General features: G+C 35.7%; 1 protein-coding gene across 1 annotated transcript in view; it reads left to right on the top strand.

The window, feature by feature from the left end:
* Nucleotides 1-19,344, top strand: part of LOC148944563 (glycogen debranching enzyme) — a 106,809-nt gene that overhangs the window by 65,932 nt on the left and 21,533 nt on the right. The window contains exons 14-20 of the mRNA XM_089100461.1: nucleotides 830-1,030; nucleotides 3,574-3,836; nucleotides 4,753-4,842; nucleotides 7,618-7,795; nucleotides 11,221-11,499; nucleotides 14,587-14,812; nucleotides 19,102-19,249. Coding sequence (XP_088956587.1) covers nucleotides 830-1,030; nucleotides 3,574-3,836; nucleotides 4,753-4,842; nucleotides 7,618-7,795; nucleotides 11,221-11,499; nucleotides 14,587-14,812; nucleotides 19,102-19,249 — 1,385 coding nt within the window. The remainder of the gene's footprint in view (nucleotides 1-829; nucleotides 1,031-3,573; nucleotides 3,837-4,752; nucleotides 4,843-7,617; nucleotides 7,796-11,220; nucleotides 11,500-14,586; nucleotides 14,813-19,101; nucleotides 19,250-19,344) is intronic.

Genomic DNA, 19,344 nt, shown 5'->3' with positions numbered 1-19,344 from the left:
CGTTTTGTGCTGGGTAGTTTCTACTGTAGGATTCATGTCTAGTTTTGTTGTCAACTTTTGACTTGCTTGCACTGGACTTGCACTGGCTGTCAATTTTCTGTCTTGACTTAACTTGGTGTTAATTTTCTAGTCCTTGATCTTTTTTTATCTTGTTTTTTTCTGAGTCGCATGGCATTTTATGCCGTGTAGTTTCAGGTTTTTATATTGATCCTTGGGCTGTAGGCAACACCCGGGCCTTAAGGACTGGTCTTACAACGCTCACCTTTCTTTCTTTCTTTTTATTTTTTATTGTTTCATTAATAGGCTACTTACCTCAAGAGTAGTTTGCAATTTTATCTCACTTTTTTTCTCCATTTTATTCAGTAAAACTGAACAAAACCTGTTGATTATCATAGAAGCATTGCAAATATATTCGGTGAATAAGTCTTTAATTGGGGTTGTCTTGAAAATTTACAACTAGTCTTTACTTCAGTTTGAATAAACCTTAACAACTCACAAAAAAGTCTACGGCACTCATGGATTTCTGGACAGGGGGGGGGGCAATCCCAGCCAACTGCCCAGTTCTGGGCGTGGCCTTAAAGGCCATGGACTATTAAGAATAGACTTTTTTGTTTCAGTAGTCCCCTAAGTGAATTGTTGTTTGAGGTATATTGTTAGCCCGTCGGTGGTGTTATGTTTTGTTTATATATATGATGTATGTGTTTGAGGTTGGAGTTTGGCTAACGAACCAACAAGTTCTCTTGCTTTTATTTTTCGTAAATTTGTCTGTAAATAAATTGGTACTCTTGGGGATAAAAAGCAAAATAAAGGTACATTTTTGTTTGGACAGAGATAATAGTCGTCACGTTGGCAAGCCGCTGGAATTTGTGAAGGATCCAACAATAATCAATGGTACGGATGAGTATGAAGTTAACTTCCGAAAAAATGTGCAGGTATTCGAAAGTGAGATATTTAATCGAGTTGTCACTGGGGACGATACCGAAGAACTCGATTGGAAAGATTTCCCACCGGGATCCATAGTCGCTGTTACGTAAGTTCGCTTTTCTCATTTGTAAAGTATTTTTTGAAGTCGAACGTATCTAAAAAAGGAATGTCTTAAGTTTTTCTGCCATTTCAATGCATCCTAGCCCTCCCCCCCTCCTGATGCATGGACTTGGCCCTAGGCTATGTGAGGAAAAAAAGTTGCTGATTTTGAATTTGTATTATTTTTGTACTTATTTCTTATCAACAGTTAGTTCATAATGCCAAAAAATATTCATTATCATTTTGAAAAGTTATTAAGTGTTATCCCACAGAGTCTTTCTCAGTGTCAAGTTTTACCTATTTTTGCTGAGGCTATGTGTAATACCATTCTTCATTTGAAGTCCAAGTCTATTGGTTTAGATGGGATTAGCAAAAAACATTTACGTGTTGATTGTAGTCTGTATTTACGCCATTTGCAGTTGCTTCCTCAAATGTTAGTTTGTTTCTCGGTGGTCCCAGATAGCTTTGTGTGTGACGCGGTCAGTTGTATTTTAAAAGTAGCACTGACCCATTTTCTTGTTTTTCGTACCCTCCTATAACCCTTGCTCGTAATCTTAGCACAGTACCTGGATATCTTTTGCTGCTTTTTGTCGTGTTGATTTACGTGTTGATTGTAGTCTGTTTTTACGCCATTTGCAGTTGCTTCCTCAAATGTTAGTTTGTTTCTCGGTGGTCTCAGATAGCTTTGTGTGTGACGCGGTCAGCTGTATTTTAAAAGGAGCACTGACTCATTTTCTTGTTTTTCGTACCCTCCTATAACCCTTGCTCGTAATCTTAGCACAGTACCTGGATATCTTTTGCTGCTTTTTGTCAGTTATAATGTTAATTTTGGGACTAACCAGTTTGGTTTTAGAAGTTGTCGGTTGTCAGCGCGCCCATAGACTTCTGTTCTAATCCAAGCTTCGAAAAGAGGTGATGCCTGTATGCATGCTCTCTTGATTTATTAAAAGCTTTTGACGCTGTTACGCACGCTCAGCCTCTTTTTCTGTTGCTTCAAATGGTATCCGTTTTTCTATTATTCATTTTGTATTCGTATGGGATTCTTTCCTCCGTCTTAAAATGAATGACAGTCTTTATTCAAATTCTGTAATTCGCCTAACGCAAAGCTTGAGACAGGGGGAGGGGGAATTATCTCCTATTTTTAAACTGTGTGACTAATTTATCGAGACGTGTTACCACTACTTGCTTTTTAGAAAATTCTAACGTCTCATACCTACCGTACGTAGGTGACATTCACTTAATTAGTCGTACCCCGAAAAGATTGTCTGTTTCTGTTATTTTTGTTGCCTGTTCTTTTTTCGCTATGGCACTTTCTGTGAATGGGGATAAATATGAGTTCTTCTCTTTTAGTGTTAAGGCTTTTCCCGGATCACCGCTTAGTTTTCAAAATGTAATTCATTGCTCCACTTTGTTTTGTTTATAGTGGGTAAAAACAAATTACTATTATTTAGTGCAAATTTGAAAAAATGAGTAAATCAGCTAACTTTTGTTCATATCCTAGGGCTATATTCGCGTATCGGGGGTTTTGCAATAGAATTGCTATAAAAGTAAATTTACAAAAGTTAAACATAGCCACAGTCGTTGCCACAGAATGGGTTGAACTCGAATGCTTCTACATAGAAGGAGAGTCTCATCACCATTGTACTGTGGGAATCATTGATGTGTAAGATGAAGTTTTTATGATGATGTATTTCTATAGTTTTCGTTTTTATAATTTCAGGCATGTTTTGTCTTACATTTCTTACCCATTGATCAGCAATTTTAATATTTCTTTTGCCTTTGCCCAGTTTCTTTTAGGGTTTATAATTAAATTTATTCTAATTTGTTTAGTACTATAATATTCTCCGTTGGGGATACCTGTAAGTTAGTCCCAGGGTCTGTTTTCTTTTCTTCTAAGTACTTCTAAATTATAATCAACTAACCAAAGTTTGCTTAATAAAAAAAAACTGATTTTTGGGCTTTTTCTATCTCATTCGCCTGGCTACGATCGCAAACGTTGCTATTTACAGTGAGATTTTACTAAAAACCAGTCTTGGGTGTAGATTCAGTTGGATTCAGTTTGGAAGCTGTTGACAATAAAGGTCAAGCTGTCACAAACTGAATTTGGCAAAACCGAGTTCAATTGGTTTTTACTTTTTCAATGCTAGTAAAACGGAATATTCTCCCAAAATTCTGATTGACTGTCATCTGTGAAATTATAATAGAATATTGTTAAAGGTTCCAGTACTTTAGTGAACATTAAAACCTGATCAATAGCTTTCAGTAACGCTAAGATTCAATGTAAAGGTATAAGTAAAATGTCATTATACATAGGCCTTAAGTCCGTGGTTCTCTAAACATTTATTTTCGCTATATACCTAAAATGAGTTTCGCGATTAAATAGTAAGTGTGTTTATTTACATATACTTATAGTTTCAGTGAACATAAATCTAAAGCGAATGATGAGCTTGATACGTTTTTTTAGAAATGGGTTTTATGTCTGGACTTACATAAGATAAACACTCCCTTATTATGTATATATATATATATATTATATAAAAAATTTTTTAGTGTTTCTTTGCACCCTGGCAGTTTGGCTGCAATAAGTCAAGCTCGTCAGATAATTCAAACCCTTCCTACAAAAAATGTTATCAAACAAGAGAGCAGTGTCAGCTCAAAGAAATCTGAAGAATTTTATGATATTGTTAGCAAGTTATCGTTAGCTGATATGAATGTAGCTCTGTTTCGTTGCAAAGAAGAGGAGACGGACTCTGGTCGACCTGGAACCTATGATATCCCCGGATTTGGACCTCTTGTTTACTGCGGTTTACAAGGTAATTTTTGTACATTCAAACACTCAACGCAAGCAGTAAGGCACTAATAAAAATGACATGTTCATATGAAATGCTCATGTTCCTATGCAGTATTGTGCTCAAAACTATATCTGTATGTTGGGGAGTGATGATTCCCTCTTGGGCTTTGTCTAATGGCCTCTCCGAAAAATTGTATCTGGGGACTCAATAGGGTGATTTAAGTACTTTGATCCCACCCCCCCCCCTGCAAAAATTCTTCCGACACCCCCGCCCCACCCTAAAAAAGAGGCTTGCCCTCCGCCCATATATTCTTAGGGTATTCTATGTGTGTTGGTTTTATCATCTATTTATACCTAGAAGTAAGCAATATCTTGTTCATTTAAAGCATATAAAATATATAGTAAATATGCTAAATAATAAATTATTTCATCGTTTTCCAGGTGGGATTTAAAAAGTTGATGCAATATATTTACTTCTATATCATACCAAACTGAAACGTTGTTCTGAAAGGTTGTCAATAAAAAGAAAAATATATGGTTTTCCTTGTTGTTATGAGTTCCCGGGGCGTTTTGTATCGAACTTTTGGGGTTTGTGGGTGTATGTGTGAGAATTTTTGGAAAATGATATTTGCAATGAAATTGATATCTATTATTATTTCTTCTTTTTTTGCAGCCCTTGGCTTTTTTTGTTTTGGTCTTTTTTTTAAGATGCTTGGCCTTCGTCTTACTTTACTTCAGGCAAGAATGATAGGAATACCATTACTTCTTTATCCAGTTTCAGAATATTTCTCTCCTCTAACGCTGTAGTCTTGGACCTGAGGCTTAAACAACCAGCATCTTGTAAATTGGGTACACGTTTTATGAATATGATACAAGTTCGGAAGGTATATTTTTTTTTCTATTAAACTTGGTATCTAGCTAAAATTATTCATTTATAGGTCTTTTGTCCCTCCTATCTGAAATCCGTCCAAAAAATGACCTTGGGCATCCATTGTGTGGAAACCTTCGAGATGGAAACTGGATGCTAGGTAATATATCTTAACTATTTTGCTATTTTAATTTAGCATTCAATATTCTCTTCTTTTTTTTCTATTTTGTTTGTTTTTTGTGTAACATGTTTTAACATAATGACATTTTTTTCCTTTTTGACTAGGCAAATACTAGAAGTATCTAACAGGAATTATCTCAAGGCATTTGCAACTTATTTTTTGTTCATAGCTAGGAGTCCTTTTAATTCATAGGCTTTTCAGTGAGAAAGGCAATTCATTATGAAATCCTGCTCTAAATCTTTTATATTAAAAAATATAAACATATATATATCTTGTTGGTTTTTTAGTTATTATAAGCGATCAAATCGTCAAAGCAAATTCTTTTTGAGAGTGCACTATGGGAGTTGAACTATCATGCGTCCATTGTAGGCAGTAGATCATGGGTTCTATTCCTAGTTTTTATAGTAAATTTTCATTATATAGTTTTTCTGTTCTGTTTGTCGATGAGCTAGTCAATTTGGCTTTTGGACGGCTCAAATATTGTTTCATGTTAGTCGTATTTTAACGTCTGACGTACAGCCTGAACTGAATTGAAATTTGTGCCATGCTGAATAAAGCTCGTTTTTTTTTTGTTTTTTTTTTTTGCAACTGAGTATCCAAATTGTGTTAATGAAATTACTATTTATAACCAATTCTGACAAATGAAGTTTTTTTTTTTTTTTTGCTCAACTCTGACAGAGTTTCCCAAATCGCTAATCTTGGGTGGGGGTTAGGTAAACTATTTTTCAGTTGATCCTAGTGGCCTTGCCACATCTCTCACTGTCAGTAGAGCAATGCTTGTTCAACTGCTTACATATAATAACGGCTTGAAGGTGTGTCATCAACTATGAATGTCCTTCTTTATGTTTCTTCGTGTCTAAGCCTTGCAAGCCGCTTTAAGAACGAACCAAATTTTACCAGGCACTCCTCTTAATTAGTCAAAATCATCCTACAAAGTTCCTGCCCCCTCCGCTGTCTTTATTAGGGATTTCATCTCAGCTTGTTGCTCTTTTAAATCACGGCTGATTCTACATGGCAGAAATTTGGAAACTTGCATGTACAACATGAACAATAAAACTAATGTACTATGCTCAAAACGATTTTATAAAGAGATGGACTGCATAAACAATAGACAAATGCGTCCCTTCTTCCGATTTGCCTGTGTTGTCATGGTGCTCACAATAAAATGAGTCTGTAAGGTCTTGTAGATTTGTGATTCAAAATATATTGCTAGTGCTGGTTTCTTGGTTAATTTGATTTTTTGTAGTTTTTTTTGGGTCCGTTATACTAAATATTTTTATGCAGCCGACTGGTGTCAATGACACATAAGGATCCGGTGATAATTGGTGAAATTTTTATAATTTTCGCGAGATTTGTTATTTTCTAAAAAAAAAAAAAAAAAAAAAAAAATATGTCAGGTCCAAGGGTAAAGGCCCCCCTATTGATTAAACTTACCTTCTGTATATTTTACGTCAACCCAAGTCTGAAACGAGAATTCAGGGAAATCCCAACGAGAATTCAGAAACGAAAAACTGAACTGAAACGAGAATTCAGGGAATTCATATCGAATTTTAGCTGAAATTTTTTCTTGGTTGGGAAGGGTCGGAAACCATCTTTTTGCCCAGTCAAATAGGAAAGAAATGTCATTAAGTTAAAACAAGTTACACAAAAAATAAACGAAATAGAAAACGCAACAAAATATTCCCAAACAAGTAATGAAAAAGACAAAGGATTTGAGGTTAATATTAACAAGGCAGATAATACATTAAAAAGAACAAACGTGAAAAGGTCTGAGGATTGTGAGAATCCCCATGGAACAGTGCTTGCTGCCTCGTTTGTTTTAAGTATCACAAAAAAAAAGATTTACTGGACAATAATCTACTGAAACATATCCGAAATGTGAATATAGAGTAAATTTGAATATAGAGTAACTGTGGATCAAAATTTCGTTTTGTGTATGAATGACATATTTTCAATGATAGAGTATTTTCATGCAGGAATAACTTGTAAGGTTTGTGCTTCAAATCGCAGTTCTTTTGAATGCATTGAATGTGCACCGAACGTTTTCTAATATTGCGCTTGAAATCTGAACTAAATGTTAATAATAGATCGAACTGATCTGAGCTTGGTAACACAGTTCTGAATTCGAACCGAGCAAAACTTTTTTGAAAAAAAAAAATAATCAAGATTCGTACCGAACTGGTCATTTGGCTCAGCTAAGTTCAGTTCACACACCCAAAGCTGGCTTGCAAACAATTGTTTTTATTTGCAAGCCCTCACAAGTCCATGGCTCATTGTGGTACTCGAAATCCTGCAACATGTTTGGTTCCAGGAGAGTCTGTCTGCAGCTTTGGAGCCACGCACGCACGCAGGAATTTTTCACGCACGCAGAGTATGGGATGAAGGTTTGCTTCCCTGTATATGTGTCGACTAAAACTAAAGTATTCTGAGAGGGGGTGGGGGGGGGGGGTGCAAATCGAACTGCTAGAGGGTGAAATGTTCAGGCGGTTAGGTAATTAGAAAAGATAGATTACCTTCCAAGTTATTCCAAGTTAAATTTTTGCTTTTTCATAGTTGAGAAAGGAAATTTTGAAATAAGCCTCAGTATATTGTGTTGTGCCGAAATAGTATATAGTCAATCTCTTAAAACGGGATATACCCGTTTCAGAAATTAAGATGAGGATCTTTTCAAATAAGATCTGTTGTTTCGTGTTTACATTTATACTATCCCTTCATTTAAACAATGACAACGTATTAATGCATTTTTAACTATAGGCTACGTAGCCGACCGGCTTAAAGCAAATGAGGGAACGTTTGCACTTGGTGATTGGCTTTCTCGTAACCTTCAGCCTCTTTATAATATCCCGCGTTACCTAATACCAGCTTACTTTGATGCCATCATAACTGGAGTTTATCTAGCCTTATTAAAGCAGACGTGGAACTTGATGAACAGGTATGTCCTCCTTCACTGACTTAACACTGTTTGATTTTGAGCCATGTTTTTTTTGTTTTTTGTTTTTCAGACCGAGCTTCATCGTTTTTTATGGTTTCGATTTATTATGCTTGAGCTAGTGGCAAAATAATCCATAGTAATATCATAATGTCAGGAAAGCAATCGGTCTTATGTTTAGTAAAGATAATAAAAATGTACCTTGTCTAAGGCACATAAAGAAAGGGACTAAGGGCTATTTTCTACCACCCAAAATCATAAAGAATTCCGATTTAACAAACTATATTCATTTGTGATTAAGTGTCGCGGGGAATTTAACCTCTTGGGCACATATCGACACATATCATGACCTCTCAGGTACATTTCGCACAGGATGACTGGCCTCCAGCCCCCAATTGCACTTCCTGACTGAAGGGCCACGAAACGGAGATCGGCACCGCCGGTTTGGACCTTAAGGGTCTAGCGCCGTCATACTTACTACTATACACATATCGAAAGTGTTCTAGCTAAACCATCCCCTCCGGGAGAAAATCGTTGTCTTAAAAATATTTTGTTCCTAATAAATAGCATTTTTCTTAGAACACTATGAAATGTCCCCCTCACGCTCTGGCCTTTTTTCTGGCCTGCAAGCAAACCTTTTGGTAACGTTCCTCATATGTACGACGTAGGTAATTTATTTCTGCTGATGACGATCACTATACATGTGATACAAATATCCAGTATATCTTTTGATTGTTTTTTTTTTTCACTGTCGAATCAAGGATTTATCCCTATTCGAACTGTTATTTAAAGTTACTCCGAGTACTGAGCTGGTCTTTGCCTTTAATATTATTATTGTTTGTATTCATTTAATTTTAAAATTATCTTATATTAGTTTTCGAACAATAAACAGTGTTGTTGTCCGAGTTGATTATGTCCAGCGTTTAAACAGTTTGAATTAAATGATTAATAAAATTTAATAGAAATGTGTTTCCAAGCTAGTGGTTGAGAATATGAATATCTATGCTCTAATATTCTAAAAATTAAGTTTAATCTTAAGTTAAAATTAAACAAATTAAGTTAAAATCTAACATTAAGTTTAATTAAACATTACTTTTCATATGCAATTTCGAAAATTGGTGCAAGTTACCTATTGGTAATTACTAAGTGAAAAAATTATCTCGGTAAATATATATTTATTTATTTTTTAGTTCAGATTACGAATTTGATATAGTATTAAACCTCTTTAATATGCACTTTTTAATTAAATTAATTGCCTGTTTCCTTATTTTTGAGAAAAAATAACTGATTATAGTAAATCGTAACCCCAATACATATATTTACTCAGAATTAATCAGGTTACTTTCTTCTGAATCTAATTGGATCGCGAACGCATATTTTGGCACCACGCAAATATTTTAAAATATAAAATATCTTATATATCTTGAAATATTATTTTATATCTTATATATTAAAATATATGTAAAAAATCTGTATCTTAAAACAATATATATTTTATATCTTATAGATCTTGAAATATAAAATATTTTATGTCACACTAGTAGCAGCTAAGAACTAATGGCAGTGTTGGATGCTTTGCTGTTTGTTTCGTTAAATTTTTTCTTAGCTTCATACGTGGGATCTTCGGCTTGAGAGACACTGGCTTATTCAGAATATTTTTGCATTTAAGATAAGCTGAAAACAACTGTTAGGCATGGAGAAGCTTTTTAAATAAATATTAGAAATAACTAAAAAACACGATTACGAAAGTATGGGGTGCTTTGAAGCACTGAGTACTTGAGACTAAAGTTTCAGATATGGAATTTGCAGAATTTTGTTACTGCAGCCCTTGCTTCATTGTGGTGTTAAAGATCTTGTGACGTTTTTAGTTCTATGAGTATCTGTCTGTAGTTGATGGTCTGACGATCTCCAGTCATGATCCCAGCGATTGCCATATTTACTGAACCTGTCAAGTGGCTTCTAGTTGGACTTGGTAGTTTATGACCTAGTCTTTCTTAAAAAGCCATATTAAATCCGGAATAGTGTAAATACATAAATCATTTCTGTTTTATGGATTATTATGGCGCTTATGATTTTACTTGGCGTTTCGTAACGAAGAAAATTATTTTAAATTAGAGTTGAAACTTGCTCAACATTACGGCAACAGAAACGCCGAACTGTAAATTTGTTCAAGAAAATAGATGTATGATTGATAAGAGGCTCGCCACAAAAATACAATTAAAATTCGGAATGCACAGAAGGCTTTCGCCAGAGGCACAGGTGGGTGAAGCTTTTGAAAATAACTGCACAATGATGAAAATAATGTTTATTAAGAGTAAGAAAAGAATTTTGTGTAGTTTTTGGTTTAAAACTAGGTTTAAAAGAAAGTGAAAATTTCACACGGAATATAGAGTGATTTAAACAACCCTCACGGTCGGTTTTGCTCCACTTAATTGAAATCTTTCCGATTAATTTTTGTTTATAAATATCAAGATATTTATATAATGGATTAAAGGTAATTAATTGGCTTATAAAAAAAACTGTTGCCCTACTTTAGCAATTGAGATAAATATGCAGTTGAACAAAGTCTTAACCTTATTCATCTATCCAATTACCTAAGACAAAACAGTATAACCCAATCATCAGAATAAAAGAAATGTCCTAATTCATGCCAGGTTATCAATAATAAATGCAAGTCGTTATAAAACTACAAGCCAAAGTACCTCAAGTCTAATGAAATCTTCTCAAGTGATCACCTCACATCAGGGCTCATCAGAGGAATACACACTTGCCAATATGGGTTTCGACGCTTTAAATTCCTTACCCTGGCAAGTGGCGGGTCTGCCGTAAATTATGGCGTCCCTTTGTGTAATGTCACTCGGGAAATATATGCAAATAAAAAAAAAGAATTATACCCACCAATTTTGTTCATACCATCCATAACAAGCTCTCTTCAACGACTAAATGAAACAAATCTACACGAATCTGAAAACATCCCACCCTGAACAATATATATTTAGAGATAGTCTGTGTAATGTGTTCAGAAATGAAAACGAAGTTGCATTTCATTTACTCTGAACTTTGATTCCTAGTTAGAACTGAAGATTAATTTGACATACGAAATTCCTAATATGTTGGTGCCCAAAGTAATGGTACTTCGAATAGTTCTGTAATTTCATAATATACTGAAATTGAGGATTTAAATGTTTTCCTGGAAACAGTTTTATCTCGAGGTGTCCAATAAAAGAAAGTCGGTAGTCACATTATTTACCTAAGTTATGTTGTTAAATGTACTGTGTAGAGGGAATAATTAAAAACCTTGTCAAATACGCTTAAAGCTAGAACCTCCTAAGTTTGTTGTACCTTTAGTTATCGGCAGCTCCTATTATCTATGAAGGATTACCCTTCCCCTGCTATATTTTTCTTCAGACATATTTTCTTTTCTTTAGATTTGTGAAAGAAGGATCAACATTTGTAAAAGCCTTAGCACTTGCTTCCATTCAGTTTTGTGGCATGGTTCGTACAGCTCCGCTTCCTTTTCTTTCGCCGAATCTTAAGGATCCGAAGCCAGAAATCAAAGCAGTTGGTGGACAGAAATATCAAGACTGTATTACAGTATCTGCTGGTTTACCTCACTTCAGCACTGGGTATGTACGAAATTGGGGAAGGGATACGTTCATCTCCCTCCGTGGACTACTTTTGCTGAATGGACGATTCAATGAAGCAAGGTAAGTTGCCCCCTATTTCACAATATTGGAAAAAGTTTTTTCTTATCCTTGGTTATCATGAATTCGCTCCATGCACGCCATTATGAATGAGGAATACTAATTGGGCCGATACAATGAAGCAAAACTGGACCAGATATTTACTTTGTACAGATAAGTTACGTTATGATTCGGCTGTATATATAAGGTTAGTCTCAATACTCATTCACAATACCCACGAGGTAGGCCGAGTATCTCTATGTGCCTGAATCCTCAACAAACTGTCAAGTGTAATACTGCACTTGGTAATGGTTCATAAAAGGACTTGTAAATCTTCCATCCCTCTGATAGTTTCCAAATTAAACCAGTCAAACTGAACTTTTTCCTTTATTTTTGTATAATTTCTTGTTTCCATTTCCGTCTCTGTCTATTCTCATGTTTGTCGTTTTACTTTACTTTTTTTTTTTGCTCAAATAATAAAAGTTTTATTATTGTTCAAGCTCGGGTTTCTGTGGTTGTTATTTTTTTCCGGTTAAAGGCTAGGTAGCACTGTTGCTTTATCACACATTTATTTTATTCATTGGCTTTTTTGCCCGTCATAGTTTTTTCGTCCCGCAATCCATGCCCTCATAATTTTTATTATTCATTTTTCAAAATCACTCTACTCACTAGTTGTGTCAGTTTGCTTTACTCATCGGACGAAATTTAAAAAAAAGAGGCGGTAATGAAGATGACAGAAATGAAACAGTATCAGACATTTCGTGGTAATAAACTGTAAGTAAAGAGCGATATATTCCATAGTAAAAAAAACTCTAAGAAAGGAGGACAATCTGATAGCAACAAATGTATCAAAGAGAATCTACTTTTTATGCTGGTTCCAAATATATAAAATCCATTAAAGTTGAAAATGTCTATAATAAAAAGCTACGAGCCTGAAAAGTCTGGGTAGTCTAAGAAAAGGGGGAAAATACCTCCTAAAAGGGATGGGAATTCGACGCAAATTGCAGTATCGTATTCAGCATGTCCAAGAACCCTATTGTGAGGTTTTAGTTTCACATCTAGCCACAACAAAGTACCGATTTCTGCCATTTTGTGATGCAGAACAGAAATTTCGGCCCAAAAAGGTTCCGTATTCGTCTCTAAGTATATGCACAGTCTATATAAAATGAAGAGCTATGATAAAGAACGTGTATACAGTATTGCATTGCCGCACAACAGCTTTTGGAGGAGGGTGGAACATCAGTAGGTCTTTTGGAAGTGGGTTAGGGGGTGAACTCTCAAAAAGTTTATTATTAGGGTCATATTTTTTCAACTTTTTGTGAGAGGCTATTCGGATCAGCGTAGACTGGGAAAATAACCTCTTGTTTCCCCTCATTTGAGAATAATTTATTTTGAATAAATGAGCAAAGGAACGCAAAGGAAGGACTGCCTTGTTATTGCACAAAATTATTTAACATTAGTTAAAGGTTAAATTTTCATGATGCTATTAGGTGACCGGAGAGACTTCTCAAAATTAGTAGGGAGCATGTTAAAACTGTGAGCATTGTTCACTAGTTTTAATTATTGAATCCATTTATATTCATAAGATGTTCATTTATTTATTATAGTTTATCATTTTATTTTTTGCAATAACCTGATGGGTTTTTTGCAATAAATATCAGTATTATATGCATATCTGCACAAAGGTGGATTGCAAAAGTCAAAACTTTAGAGTAAAGTCCAGGAGCAGTATGAAGGGAAGCTCAACCCTCATGTTTGTTTTACATTCAACATGATATAATAAACAAATAGAAATTAAATATAAAACAAAATAAGTTTTTCAGATGGAAATAAGGAGTGACATTAAAGATTATAAAGAACAAAAATTATCCTGTATATGTGGGGGCTGCCACCAGTTCAACCCCCTACTCTTTAACCCAAAGATTAATTTTTCTTCATCACCAATACTTCAAGACTGAGCGCTCTTATAGAAGAGCAATATGATAAAAGTTCAATTTTTTGCAATCTGTCGCAATCAAGTTTTTTGAGAGGTAATGGGTAAATAAAAAACATGCAAATTACCAACTAGCCAGATTTATTGCACTCTAAAATGCTTTTGGTTAATTACTAGTTAATCATTAGCTTATACTAAGAGTGGGGGTCTGAGGGTGCGGTAGCCCCCCTTATATAAAGGATATAATTTTTGTTGGTTTTAGTTTTAACGTCGCTCTTTACTTTCGTCTAAAACGTTGTTCTTTTTTTTGTATTCATGAATGAAGGGGTCAATGTGTTACAATAAGAGGAGGATTTCGCTTCATTCATACGGGTTAGTTTTCGCAGCCGTATGAGATGATTTCTTTTTTTGCGTCAGGTTTCATCTGTTCTACCTCCTAAGTTCATGCGTTTCTCCTATCACTGGCCGAGTTGAAATATTTCAACTGGGCCGTTGAAAAATGGACCTGTTTTAGAGTCAGAAATTGCTGCAGGTCGATAAAAAAAAAAAAATTGATGTCTCAAAATTGTTTATTTTACTTTTGAGAATGTTGTCCACGGGAAATTCATAAAGACGTGTCCCATTTTCTTTTATTTTATTTTGGATGGGTGTGTTCTAGTCAGTTTTCACGCTTTTAATTTCGCTGTTTGTGGTTTAACATGTCCGCAACGAAAAGATTCGACATGAGATCTTTTGTGTTATGCACGAGCCGTTCCTGGCTGGGAAAAAGTCGCAACTGTGTGAATTCTGGGCTAGGATTCTGATAATAAGAACAAATTCATGCTTGTCAAAAACTTATTCTGACCTCTTTTTTAAAGTGAAACAAAAATATGAAAAGAGCTATTAGGTGTATATTTTTTGTTTTATCTGACCTTGGAATCTCAACAATTATTCTTAAATCTGCGATGCTTTTATATTTTTCTTTGCATCGATTTTTTATCTAAATAATAATTCATCTTTTTTGATGCAATATCCTTTGGTTTCCCGCATGTCTTTGTCATTGTTTAATTGTCAATTTCTTAGATCGAGAGGTTAACCCACTATAACTGACGAGGTGTTGCGTAGGAGTGGTTGAAATGCATTTGTATTGCTTGTAGAAATTAACAGCTTTTTATCTAAATACTGCGTCATTTTTACAGATACATTATCCTGGGCTTTGCTGCATGTCTTCGCCACGGTTTGATTCCCAACCTCCTTGATGGAGGACTGAAAGCCCGCTATAACTGCCGAGATGCTGTCTGGTGGTGGTTGAAATGTATTAAAGAATATATCGAAGAGGCCCCTGAAGGTAAAGACATTTTGGATGACCTTGTGAGCAGACTTTACCCAACTGATGACGCTTCGCCCCTGCCTCAGGGGGTCCATGTAAGTAGTTATTGATTTAAAATAAAATAAAAACTGTAGTAATTACACGTCTCGCTATATTTTGCCGCGTGTCTTAGCCAAACTCTTTTGAATAGGCTAATACGGAGGGTGGGCCTCCACCCCTCGATATCTCATTTAGACTAATATTACCTCACAATTTATGCATGTTTTCACACGCTTGCCCCTCCCCCTGGAAGCTTCTGGTTCTTCTCGCTTCAGCTTCTTGTTTTGCAATTTTCTTATCGATGCAGATCTTGAACCAGACATCGGTTCAAATTCTTTTTTTTTGTGTGTGTGTTTTGTTTTTGGTTTTTGTTTTTCCGTTGAAACTAATAATATATTGCTATTATTTTGGCACTGTTTGTGAACTGCATAAGCTTTGCTTTGAAATTAAATTTTTTTAATGTTTTCAAAAAAGAAGTTTTTTGCTTCTTTAAAGCCTAAAACGAGTAGAAATAAACTAATATAATGGTTCAAACTATCTGTCATCTTTATGTTTGATTTGCATCAAACATAAAGATGGCAGATAGTTGTTCATTTTAGTTTCTGTTCATATTGGGTTTGTTTATTCATTGATAGTAATTTTGTTTCGTTTATAAGTTTTATTATTAAGGACTTTAATTCTGCTCGTCATAGGTTTTAGTGTGACTCTTTGTTTTTCTTTAGAAAAATTCTTTTCCGAAAAAGTTTTTTTTTAATTAGTTCCTTTTCATTTTTTGGACCAAGTTTTATAATTAGTTAATATTGAGAATATTTGTAAAGAAAGAAAATCATTTTTTCCTTGAGAATTGGAATGTTGGATTATAAGCTCAAGTTTGGAGAAAACTTGGATATTTTCGAAATTTTCGTTCAAAATCTCTGGCTAAATTCAATACTACAACTTTTTTCCCTAGTTTCCTTCTTCGTTGAGGTTTCTCTTTCTCTATATACAGGCCGTGAATGTCTAAGCCAATCAGAGGAAACAGAATTTGTTGTGGCCAACTTTTAGATGTCACAGGTCTACCTGACCCCGTCTACTTGCCATGTATGTTGAAAGCCTGTCATAGACCAAAAAAATATTGGGATCATTTCAGGGTGTTATGAACAGATACAGCCAAAATTATTTTTCAACCTGTTTTTTATATAAGGATCAACTTGACCAAGAGACTCATAAGTGCCATTTTCGAGCCAATTGGACAGACGAAATTTAAAGCCCTGATTTTTGAATCCCGTATCTTTTATTTTTTGGTCTGGAATGATCAAAAAATCATTTGAAGTCAAATAACTGGGCAGAAGAAAAAATTACGAGTCCTACCTGATCGGAAAAACAGTTTTGTGCCCATTTTCTGGCGAACTATATTTTTTCAAGTTTTTCCTCTCTATAATGTTCCCTTTGACCAAATAGCTTACGGATGTAAGTTTCAAGCTTTAGAGAATAATTGTCGGTCCTTTTTTTTGGACAGACCAACATTTAGGAGGCAAAATTCTTCCGTCATTCTCATCACTTTCAAGCCGCATAATATTATTTCAGTGTAGCATAATATTTAAAGCCCTTTGTCCTCCCCAAGCACTCCCTGAAATTTTTACTCAGTCCCCCCAGTCGTTCCCAAAACATTAGATATACGTCATTGGGTGAGGCTGCGTGAATATACTGTCTTTTGATTTGCCTCGTGACTTCAGTGTGGATAGATTCAGTGGAACTGGGGACCTACTATGTTCTACTTATGCTAATACTGCCAAAACTTTGAAACGTATCGGAAACATTCATTTGTTTGCCTCCATGTCCCCTCCCTCTAAACACAAGGAATTAAGTCTCCTTGCCTCTCCCCTCCCTTTATACTCCCTTTATACTATTTGCCCTGCTCCCCTCCCCCTCCCTTCTCAACACTCTCTGGAAGTTTCAACTTGATCCCAAGAGGCGTTCCCAGAATGTTGCAAATACACCTTTTTGGTCACCTGACAACACAAAGTATCTGATTTACCTCGCTACTTAACCGTGAATAGATTATAGGTTCCAAATGGGCTTATAGTGCAAAAACTTAATTTCAATTGGGAAAAAAAACTTTTTTAGCCCTCCCCACCTTTTGTTCCATCCATTCAAGTTGAAATTTTGGGTCAAATTCCCTTAACACCCCCTGAAATTTTCAACTTGATATCTCAAGTCACTCTCGGGGTATTAGAAATACATAACTATTATAACCTGGCACCATAGTCTTTTTATTTACCTCGCTGCTATGGTGTGAGTAGATATTCATTTCCATAGGGGCTTATAGTGTGAAAATATTTAGGTGAATTGGTAAAACCTCCCCCTCCAAGCACAAAATTGGAAGCGCCCTTGCCCCCCCCCAACTACCCGAACGTTTCAGCTGCATCCTCCAAGCCATTTCCGAAGTATTGTAGTTATGCTATGTTGATATCCCGGATGCGCCTTGTGTCTTTAGATTCACCTCTGTCCCTCTCCAAATTAAAATGTTAGGTTTGCCTAACTTCCCAACACCACTTGAATGTTTCAATTTGACCTCTAAGCTATTCTTGAGATATTGCTGATACCATTGTCTTGTTAATCTTTGGATTTACATTCCTGCTTCATCGTGAACAGATTCTTGTCGTATATGGCCTAAAATGCCAAAACTTTTAGCCGGATTTGAGACAAAACATTTTTAGTTTTTCTCTGCCTCTCTCACCTGGATGAATGTTATTATAGTTTGATTTACTTCTTTCCTCTCCTCCAAGTCGTAATTTCATGTCCACTTGCCAACTTCCACTCAGAACTCCCTGAAAGTCTCAACTCCACCCCCAAGCCATTCCGGAGATGATGCAGATATGCTATTTTAATGACCTGGATACCTGGGGGGTCCGCATGATTCTCCCCTTCCCTCCGAATACTCCCTAGAAGTTTCAAATCGATCCATGTCATTCCCTAAATACATCAGTTAATTTGAAAACTCGTGTACAAAGCGTCTTCTAATTTACTTCAGTACACGTGTCTTTTCCAAAGTATACCCTTGGAAAATTCTGGGAATTTTGGCCTAACGAATGGCCCCAAAGGGTTCCTAGCTTATCGGGCAACCAAGCCCGAACATGGCCGCCTTTTCTATTTAAACCTATCTGCGAACAATGGATAATTTACATAATTTAGGGCCGCTGCCAATAAGGCTTTGTAGAAGATGTTGGCCCTGGAGGTGGAATTGTGTGACATTTTCTCTGGACAAAATGGCTATCCCAAAATTTTGATCCGATGAAAAGGGATAAGGGGGTTTGGGTGGCAGAAAAAAGCACGGGAGGGAGGCTAGTTGCATTTCAGTCACTTTCGAGCCTTAAAATGGGCACTAGAATTTTCCGTTTCCGTCCCAATGAGCCCTCCCAAGTTTTTACGACCACTCCTTCCATGCAAAGCTGCCGAGGAAACAAGTTTTTGCCCCTTTGTTAAACCCCATTTTGGGGGGAAGCAATATTTGTTTTCTACTTTTCGTTCTGCTTTAGAACTAAAGGATATGGGTTTTAAGCTGGTCGGAATAAAAACATTTGACCCTCTTTTTTGCCCCTTTTGGGAGGGGGGGGGTTGCTTCCCGAAACTCTTTGTTTGTACCTCAGCCTCCTCATGGTCCAAAGACTTACTCCTTATTTTTAATTATATTTTTATGTAGCCTTTGAGAGCTGAAACTAGGCCACAAGAATAAATTCGTTCGTTCTTCTCACAATTAAACTCATAAAGGAAATTTTTGCATTCAAACAAAAAAAAAAAAAAAATACTGGGCTCCTTTGTGGTTCTGGCCTTTGAAACTGAACGTGTAGATTAGAGATTAACCATAAAAGAAGCGAGAAAAACTCATGTAAGCATGTGAAAGATATTGATTTGCGAGAGCTAAATTTGACCTAAATATAGTTTTCACTAGCTTAATTCCTTACATGTGCATGTGCAAAGAGATTATATGCCACTTTGAAAGAGGATACTCTATTTTCCTCCTGCCAGCCCCGTTGGTGACTGGTCCAGCCTCCATTCAACTTCATATTACGCATTTTTATATTTTTTTGTGCCATTAACCAAGCTTTGGCAAAAGTCAAATCTACATGATATGACCGAACCTATGTTTTCTTTATTCTGTTTTCTGTTTTTTGATGGGTAAGGATGGGTATATTCTCCTCTATTGTGCCCTGCTGGCCGCCCCGGCATTATATTGAAACTTCAGTTTCTCTGTCACCATAATTTTTTTTTTTTTTAATAAGTCGAGCTTTGAAAGAAATCAAATCTTCGTCATTCAGTGAAGTCTCAATTTTCTTTTTATTTCTATTTTCTTGATCTTTTAAAGGATCAGCCACTGAAGGAAGTGATGCAAGAAGCCGTTCAACGTCACTTTCAGGGAATTTCTTTCCGTGAGCGCGGTGCAGGCTATGCCATCGATAGCCATATGATTGATGAGGGTTTCAATGTCCGAGTTGGTGTTGATTGGCAAACCGGTAAGGTCATTATGTACGATACTAACCTAATACTCAGTTACTCAGTTTAGAGATACTGTTAAAGTGTTAAAGTTAAAGTCTGTAACGGTGGTCAT

Source organism: Artemia sp. Qi Xiang Cuo, chromosome 14, assembly GCF_049724085.1.
Source record: "Artemia sp. Qi Xiang Cuo chromosome 14, ASM4972408v1, whole genome shotgun sequence".
Lineage (NCBI taxonomy): Eukaryota > Metazoa > Arthropoda > Branchiopoda > Anostraca > Artemiidae > Artemia > Artemia sp. Qi Xiang Cuo.
The sequence above is the reverse complement of the archived record's forward strand: the minus strand, read 5'-3'. Positions and strand labels throughout refer to the sequence as shown.